The sequence below is a fragment of the Nannobrachium achirus genome, assembly GCF_963921795.1.
Source record: "Nannobrachium achirus genome assembly, chromosome: 4".
Taxonomy (NCBI): domain Eukaryota; kingdom Metazoa; phylum Chordata; class Actinopteri; order Myctophiformes; family Myctophidae; genus Nannobrachium; species Nannobrachium achirus.
Window position 1 is genome coordinate 50049753 of NC_137813.1, and position 9956 is coordinate 50059708.

Below are 9956 nucleotides of genomic sequence, written 5' to 3' on the forward strand. Positions count from 1 at the left end.
ATGCCAAGAGATGGGCCGCTTCCTTTCAGGAATTGGCAGTGACAAGTTAAATTTGCATGGGGGGGCTTGTGCGTGTGTGTGTGTGTTGTGTGTGCATGCATTTGTGTTTATCTAGGAATAATGTGCAGTTCCTAATTCTATTGCCCGATTTAAACTGTATGTGTTCACTCTCATGCCTCAGTAAAGTATAAAACGTAAAAATATACGTGGTCCTCTCTCATGCATCAGTGAAGTCCACATGCCGTGTTTAGTATTCAGATAAGAGGCGCTGCTGTAATCTAGATTCCGAAGCGGGGTTGCTGGGGGTTTTTGTTTGCTCTTATGGCCCTGATAATCTTGTTACACTGCTGTCAAGTGGAGCTGCTGGCTCTCCCACCAGCCCCCCCATCCCAACCCCCCACCCCCCACACACACACACACCACCGCCATTTTGAGACGGCCGATGATGGAGGAGCCTTGCATGTATCCTTGAAGAATTACCTCCTGAGCATCTTTATTCAACTCACCCAGCCTGCTCACCCCACCCCACCCCACCCCACCCCAGCCCTGGTCTCCTACCCCCACCTTGGGCTGGTGAATGACAATGATAAATATTCATCAGGGGACACGGTGTGTGGAGCCATGGCTCCCCCTGAACAAAGGCTCCCCAGGCTAATGGTGTCCATCCCTGGCAGACCCCCCCCCCCCCCCGGAGAGAGAGAGAGAGCCCGGCTGCAAGAGGGGATGAGATCGTTAAGGCGCGACGCGGCACTCGAGTCTTGTCATATCTCCCCTGTTTAAATTCACCTATAGGCCTATCCCACCTTCGCCCACCCACCCACCCACCTTCGCTTATCTCCCGATTAGGGATTCTTACTGGTTTGAGGTAATCGCAATTATTTTTGCCTAATCGTCATAATGGCTTCCATGTTGAGAAATGTTACTATAGTTTCAAACACTTTGAAAAAGTAGTGGAAATAGCAGATCGTTGTGAGCTTGTCGATCGGCTATTTCCACTATCCATGTTCTTTTTTTAAGTATAAAGTTGTCAAATATGTCAGTCATTTCTTTGTATATTTAGGTTATGTGTCGTATCTACCATGTGCAACTTAAAAGCCTAAAAGCCGAACAGAAATGCAATTGTCAACGACAAAAACACAATTAAATCGTTAATCGCAATTATTTGAGTGAGAATTAATCGTCATGTAAAATGTCATAATCGTGACAGCCCTACCTATAGGCCTATCCCACCTTCGCCCACCCACCCTCTTGTGGTCATGTAGAGACAAACCCGGACAACGTTTGAAGGTTGGCTGGGTCGCTTCTCGGCGTGTTAGTTCAACTTCACAACTTCCTAATTGGCGGCTTGGTCGTGCGGTCCTTGCTGAGATCATTTTTTTTTCCTCCGCTCTCAACCCGTTCTTCTCAAGCTCCTCTAAATGTGTCGAGAGAGCATTTTCGCAAGGCCGTTCTCTCTCTCTCTCTCTCTCTCTCTCTCTCTCTCTCACTCTCTCTCCCTCTGTTGTTCTTTCTCTCACTCTCTCCCTCTGAGTGACCACACTCAGCGTTTTCTCGTTTTTTTTCTGTTTCCTGGGTGGTGGGTGTGATGTCTCTTCTCCTCCATGAGCAATCAGCGCTGATTTGTCAGCGTTCTTCCAGGCAATTCATAAAAAGTCAGCGTGTGCGTACAAAAGACATGCATGCCGCCCACACACACACACACACACACACACACACACACACACACACACACACACACACACACACACACACACACACACACTCACTACACAGACACATCTATACCACCCCTGTGTTGCCGATTTTTCACCCCACCGCACCCCACCCTACTTTGGCACATACAAAAGAGCATAACATTATTTAGGGGGAGGTGATACGTTTGTGCGCTGCGCGAGGAGGAGGACATTTGTGGTGCCCATGTGCACCGTCCTCTATTGTGAATGTTAAGAAGGTGAACTTGTCGAATGCAAGGGCACTGCTCTGGCTGCTCCAATCAAAAGCATCGCGGCGAGGCTCTCTCTAAAGGCTTTAACCTACACCATCAATTGCTTCTTCTTCTTCTTCCTCTCCTCAGCAACAGAGATGGAGACATAAGCTGAAATTAAAGCCCCCCCCCCCCCCCCTCCCGCCCTTCCACGTGCGCGTCTGTGTGGCGGTCGTCGTGTGCATTCATTGCAGGGACGTGCAAAGAATGTTAGAGAGGCAGGGGCTGAAAATATTGAAAATAGCAGACCTCCAAGCTCACAACGCGACGGAGGTCGGCTATTTTCGGTACTTGATTGATACCACACTAAACTAAGCATGAAAAAGTCAATACTAGAGAGGTGGCGTACAGCATGAATTTCTACACCGAGAGGGCAATTCTTTCAACATAAGACAGTAAAGACACTGCATTCAAGTTCAGGAGAGTTTAGACAAGGCAGTTCTCTTGAATGCTGCCTTAAGGTATGGCATGGAAAGGGGGGCATTTGCATTTCTTTCACCATAGTAAAAACGGCATTCATGGCCTGGAGAGGGCACTTTTTACAGACCGGGTAAAAGGGCAGGGGCTCGAGCCCCCTTTGACGTCTACAGTATGTGTGCCCATGCCTGATTCATTGCGTATGCGTGTGCGCATCTCTCTTGTCTCCGTGACGTATGATATGTCTGGACGGAACTCGCGAGGAGGAGAGGAGAGCAGCTGCGTGTTGGACCGTGTCTGCGTCTCACACGCTGCCAACATGGCAGTGCCATGCCCCGTCACTGGGAGGCTGCACATGTTGCTGGCTGGCAGCAGCCATGCCCTGCGCTGGAGGCAGGTTGTTGCTATCTGGGAGTCAGTCAGCCTTCCCCCCCCCCCCCGGCCCGACCCACCACACAGTGTCATATCGTCGTTGTCGGGTGAAAACCTTGTATGTCCAAAAAACCATTTGTTTTGCATTTAACATTTAAAAAATTATTTAAACTAGTGAAAACAGCCGATCTACAAGCACACAACGCCTGTGTGCTTGTAGATCTGCTGTTTTCACTACTTTTGTGCCTTGTATGATGAAGCAGGGCTTTACTTTGTGAAAGAACGGACAAATTTGAAGCTTGGGAGATACGAGGTTTCCACCCGGCAACGACGATATCATGGTGAGCTGTTGGCTGGCCTGGGTCAGGGCCATCCTTACTATAGCATGGTACACAGCTGTGGTGGGGCAGAGTATTAGCCCTCTCCCATATATACAACCGCGGTGCAGCGCGCCCCTTCAGGTCTGTTCCCAAGATCCTCTCTTTTTTTTAACCACTTTAATCCTGGCGTCCCTATTTTGGGCATGTCACGTTGACAAAAATCATAATTTTTTTTATGTTTATAGATTTTTCTAACTTTGCAAATAGCATACCTCCAAGCTCAAAACGCCCGTAACACCTTGTGAGCTTGTAGATTTTCATAATTTCCTATTCTACTTTATTGATTTTTTTCCCCCTCCTTCAAATGGGGCTTAAACAATTTTGAGTTTCTCGTGAAAATCACTGGCTCTGTATGAAATGTGCAAGCGCGGTAGTCTTTCTCGCCGCTCTCTCATGCCCGGTGGCTATTAGCGCTTTCCCCAGTCTATTTATCCATTAACCGAGCATCATCAGGCAGAGACCATTATCCCATTATGTTCTGCATCTGTGGTACAAATCCTTACTGGAAATGAGTCACCGGCAGCGGCTGGTGAAAGGAGGAAGGTGCTACTATCAGACAGTAAAGCTATTCATAGCGAAGCCCCGGCGGGCGGGGATGAATATACCACTTTTTTTTTAAAAAGAAACAAATTCTCAGCAGGAACGTGAAAAGGCTTTTAAAGACGGCGGTCCGCGACGCGAAGGATTTCAATGGCGGGTCGGCGGGGGGAGGGCCATTTGACCGGGGTGGGGAGGGAAGCATCTGGAATGCAGCTCACAAATCTGACCCCTGTGTCGCCGCTTCCAGCCTGTGTGATCGTGTCGTATTCAGGTCATTTTTAACAAGCGTCTGTCTCTCTCCGTTTGGCTCAGGTGACCGCTCCCCCCCCCCCCCCCCCCCCACCTGTAGCACCTCCTTTGTTGCTATGGCGATGTCCCGGTCATCTTTGGCTGCATGCGCTTCAGAGCAGCTCCTCGTCTTTTAATACGCTGGTTCTAACCTCAGTAAAACTATGCCTAAACCTAACCCTAACCTCAGTAAAACTATGCCTAAACCTAACCCTAAAACCTAAGTTACCCTAACTAAATTCGGACTAATGAGATGTAGGACTAATGAGATTTCGGACTTATGGGCAGTCCCCGGTTCTCTTGACCAGTGGTTCTCAACCTGTGGGGTCGGGACCCCCAAGGGGGGGGGGAGCAAATTATTTTGGGGGGTCCCCAGATGATTAACTTAAGTTAATGTGCAACAATGTTTTCTCACTCAACAGTTAACAAACCGACATAAAGTTTAAGTGTATCTAGGGTATTTGCACATTTCTAAAGTGACAATTGAAGGACTTTTAGTACCTCTGAGTCTGAATTGACAAATTAAACCTTGGCCAAATTGTCTAATATTAGAGGCAGAAATTGTGAAAATAGCCGATCGTTGTGAGCATGTAGATCTGCTATTTTCACAATAGAACGGTGTTATACAAAATGTTATGCCTCAACTCTTTGTGCTCGTCAGGGTGTGAGGGGGCAGTTAAAATATGATTATTTTGGGGGTCGCGGCCTGAAAAGGTTGGGAAGTGGGAACCACTGCTCTTGACATTGGGTCCTGCGGTCCATTTCCTACTATTCTGTAAGTACCCAGGGGTTTACACAAATGGAACCAAATGGACAACTTGCACCCGCCTTAGAGTTAAATAAACGCTGAGGGTTTTACAGTGTAGATCGGGGACCCAGAGATAAATGTGGTATCAAATGGGCTCCCGATGATTAATGCGTATCAAGGGGTCCTTGAAATTTAAAAGGTTGAGAATCTCTGAACATTATACCGCACACATTATGTGTCCATAATATATATATATGGTCAATGTGTTTTTGCTTTGTGAGCATAATTTACTGTAGCGATGCGGAACGGTATATACTGTACACATGGACTCTGATAGTAGCTCTGTTTATTAGGAGGACACACACACACACACACACACACACACACACACACACACACACACACACACACACACACACACACACACACACACACACACACACACACACACACTCAAAGTTGTAAAAGCCCACATGCGTTTGTTTATGTTCCACACACACACACACACACACACACACACACACACACACACACACACACACACACACACACACACACACACACACACACACACACACACACACACACACACTCTGCCGGGCACAAATCAGCTTAGGGAGGCATTGTGTTGGCTTGGCTGGCTGTGGTGGGCGGCTGACACAGCATTTACAGTGTGTAGAGAGTAATACACCCACATCCACCACTGCTTGCGAGTGTGTTTGTATACGTGCACGTTTGCACACTACTGTGTGTGTGTGTGTGTGTGTGTGTGTGTGTGTGTGTGTGAGTGTGTTGTTTGTTTGTGCTTTTTCTGTTGGAACTGTCTTTTTTTCACAGTCGCACCAGCATTTCTTGCTCACGTTGTTTTCATATTGTATTTATTTTACAGATATTTATGTATTCAACTGCAGCACAGGCGGCGGTGCAATTATATTCTGTCCCTTTTCATTGCTTCATGGGGTTCTAATCACAAATTGGCTCGCTAATTGGGGTACAAAATTACAACCAAGCCATATTGTTTACCCTTTTTGACGACGTTGGTAATTTGGTATTGATGACAAATTATGCAGCCGATGTAACTTCTGATTTTTAACCGCTTTCGACCGTGGGCATGTCAAACATTTCTAAATAGCAAGAGGTGAGCTTATACTGTTAGATCTGCAATTGTTTTTACTTCAATTTGGCGCCAGATTTAGGGCCGCCACAATTATTACATAATCGTCTTATCACAATTATTTGACATAATCACAATTATTTGGTGATAATCATAATAATCGTGTTGAATTCTTATAATATATTAAAATAAATTGGAAAATCTGGAAATAGCAGATCTACAAGCTCACAATGCGACGTGTTGTGAGCTTGTAGTTCCGCTATTTCCACTATCAATGTTCTTTTTAAAGTGTAAAGTTGTCAAATATGTCAGTCACTACTTTGTATATTTAGGTTATTATGTGTCATATCTCTCGTGTGCTTCAAAGCCTACAAGCCAAACAGAAATGTCCACAACAAAAACACAATTATATGGTTAATCGCAATTATTTGAGTGACAATTAATCGTCATGTAAAATGTCATAATCGTGACAGCCCTAGCCATATTAACATATTTAGTCAGGGGACCCCCATGATGGATGGAGCCCTTTCGAGGACCCCATCTTCGAACCACTGTCAAAAGTTATCCCAGGTCATCTGCAGTGGCTGGCTGCCTCCAGAGGCTGTCCTGAGTGGAAGTGTCTCTCCTTGGGAGTTTTGTTTTCCAAGAAATCACTGTGAACCGCTGCCAAGCGGCTAAATGCCACCCTTCTTTCCATTCACAGAAGCCAGCGGGCTGTGCCATCTCCGATGTCTCTGTTGAAAAAACAGTAGGTCCCAGTCTGATGGCTGAAGGCAGGGCAGGGCACCGCATCTTTGAAAGCCCTTCTCTCGTGTAGGGATGGGACGATACGAATAGGGCTGTCACAATTATTACATAATCGTCTAATCGTGATTATTTGACATTATCGCAATTATTTTGTCATAATCGTCATAATCGTGAATGTTGAAAAATGTCAGAAATAGTGGAAATAGCAGATCTACAAGCTCACAACGCGTCGCATTGCGACGCGTTGTGGGCTTGTAGATCGGCTATTACTTGTAGATCGGCTATTTCCACTATAAGTAGTAAGTTGTCAAAATGTATATTTAGGTTATGTGTCATATCTACCATATGCAACTTCAAAGCCTAAAAGCCAAACAGAAATGTAATTATCAACGACAAATACACAATTAAATCGTTAATCGCCAATTATTTGAGTGACAATTAATCGTCATGTAAAATGTCATATCGTGACAGCCCTACATACGAAAATGTCATATCACGATTATTGTGACAAAAGAAATCGCGATTTACAATATTACGCGATAATCAAGATCCATTATCCTGGGGCGGAACATTTGCCCAAAAATAGCCGATCTACAAGCTCACAACAGCTTGTAGATCGGCTATTTTTAGAGAGTGAAAAAATGACTGTATCAAGTACGTATATTATAAGTACGTTTTACCAATAGAGGGTTTAAGTGGTACCGGATATGCAGCTCTGCAAATAGAGGGTGAATTGATCCCAGTGCATGACGGAGGACGATATCACAATATATTAAAAGTGTTTTTTTATCACGATAAACGATAATATCGCTTATCGTCCCATCCCTACTCTTGTGTGATCCAAGTCAACCTGTTTTCGAGGCGCTATGTGTGTGTGTGTGTTTGTGTGTGTGTGTGCGTGTGCGTGTGCGCGCGCGCGCCACACACAGTTTTGTTCTTTTCCACCGATCTGATGCAGCATTTTAATTTATTCTTAATTACAATTGACAAGAATCTGAAGTCATTGACCTACTTGGTGCGCTAGGGCCAGAAGGAACGCTTTCTTGTCAATTTGTTTAATTGTGTCCTAGAGGCCGCCTTCTAAATCCTAACCTAGGTTTTCTGAAAAACCAGCAACATCTATAATAACACAGACGGAGCCTTTCCAGGTCTAAATGGTCTCATCACAGTGAAATGTGTGTAAAGCATGTTGTTGTACAGCAGTATTGACGAGTGTTACCGTCCACAGACCCACCAGCAGTGCAGTTGGAAGCGGCTCCCGGGGCATGACTACCACAAATAAGGGAAACAAAGCCTTGAAGGTAAAGGCACCCTCATTGACACTCTTTTAACAACATTGACCCTGTCTGCAATTTAAAATGATATCCATGAATTCAACACTCCATGGGGTGAGTAATCAATAGGAAAAATAAATAATTTTAGGTGTGAACTATCTATCCCTTTAACACTTAGTGTGTGCTCATGTGTGTTTGCGTGCGTGCGTGCGGTCCGTGGTGCAGGTGAAGAGGGAGCCGGGGGAGAATGGCACCAGTCTGACGGACGATGAGCTGGTGACCATGTCGGTGCGGGAGCTCAACCAGCACCTGCGGGGCCTGACCAAGGAGGAGATCCTGCAGCTGAAGCAGCGGCGCCGCACGCTCAAGAACCGCGGCTACGCCGCCAGCTGCCGCGTGAAGCGCGTCACGCAGAAGGAGGAGCTGGAGCGGCAGAAGGCGCTGCTGCAGCAGGAGGTGGACAAGCTGGCCACGGAGAACGCCAGCATGAAGGTGGAGCTGGACGCGCTGCACTCCAAGTACGAGGCCCTGCAGAGCTTCGCCAGGACTGTGGCCCGCGGCCCCGTCAACGCGGCGGCGGCCCGGGGCCCCGTGGCGTCCGTCATAGGGCCCTTCATCCCGGGCAAGGTGGGCGGCACCAGCGTCATCACCATCGTCAAGTCCAAGTCGTAGTACGAGAGCGGGAGCGCGGAACGGCCACGCGTCGAGCTATATACGCCGAAAGCCCGATTCCATGCTTCTTGCGGACCGTGCGCCGCGGTGGGTTCGGCGAATAGCTGCGGCACCTGTCCCCCGAGGCCTTGTAAACACTCCGTTCTTTGATCCTCTCCGAGCGCAATGACTATGAAGCGACTTGGCGTTCGCGGGGAGCCTGGTGCACGCCGTCTGCACAGCACAGACCGCAAGAAGCAGGAATCGGTCTTAAAGACGGACTTATACTTAGTTGTGCACAGTGTCGCGCACCAAATCTGCTACTTCTGGTGCGCGACACTGGTGCACAACTAAGTATATCAAAGAGTCAGTGCATCACAACGGAGCACAGGATAAAACATTTTTCATGCAGCTCTGTTTCTACTCTTGAGGTGTTACCATTCACTCTAAGCAATTGGTCTGCAGCAGTGGAGGTGTGCAAGTCATCGTAAACGTACAACACACATGGGCTTTTATATTTAATTTTTGTAGCTTTTTCTAAGATTGAAGAAAGATGACACAAGTCCTGCCAGATTGTTGATGCCTAATCCTTAACGCAATTTGGTTAAGGATTCTTTATTTAATTCCTTCTCAATGTCAAACTCCTTGATTGGCACTACAAGTGTTTACTATACATGTACGCAGTGTGTAGTATTTATGCATTTATGGTTGGCATTTGAAATCTTTTTTTTTTTTGGTCATTTGATCCAAACGCTGAATTTGTACACTGAGTGACAATTGACCACCAGCTAGCAGTCCTGTTATAATAATGTCGCTGTTGGGCCGAAAACATGCATCTCCATTGTTGATCTTTTTCCACAAATGAATGCCCTATTTTATACTGAAGCATATTATGTCAGTGTCACACAAAAGTAGCAAAAATTGGCAATCTGTAAGCTAGCTGAGCTTGTAGATCCGCAATTCCAAGGAATCATTTTGATAATTTCTTAACATTGGTTATAATGGAGTTCCCTAAATGGAGTCGTCTGGCTGAAATTGGTTAAGTCAAGTGTGTCTGTGGTTTTCAAATATTTAACCAATGAAAATTATTAACAGCTTGTGACTAAATAATAGCTACATTGGATACACTTTAAGACAGTCGCCCCCCTTTCCTGAAAAGTGACACTTTTGCAAATGCAAGGTTTCTGCCCGAAAGCGACAATCTGTTAACCGATTCTACAGCAAATTCAATACAACCAGCCCTGTGCTTGTTATTATGCACTGACTCTAAATATGACAAGTAACGAATGGTCTCAAACTCTCGATGTTGATGATACTGAGGTCTTTAAAACTGAGGAACCTAAAACTAGTCAATTACCAGACCAATTTGTACATTTTTGTCGCTTGTCTGTTAACTACACAAACATGAAATAATGCTCCCAAGTCCAGCATTAATTTCTGT

At 46.0% G+C, this 9956-nt stretch overlaps 1 protein-coding gene across 1 annotated transcript; it reads left to right on the forward strand.

Annotated features, from left to right (window-relative positions):
* Positions 1 to 7855: 7855 nt before the first annotated feature.
* On the forward strand, positions 7856 to 9161 carry LOC308283285 (transcription factor MafK-like; the record flags this gene model as incomplete). Its single annotated transcript, XM_080723689.1, has 2 exons — positions 7856 to 7891; positions 8090 to 9161. The coding sequence occupies 2 exons, from the start codon at positions 7856 to 7858 to the stop codon at positions 8534 to 8536; spliced, it is 483 nt and encodes a 160-aa protein (XP_080579815.1). The 3' UTR covers positions 8537 to 9161.
* Positions 9162 to 9956: the final 795 nt, after the last annotated feature.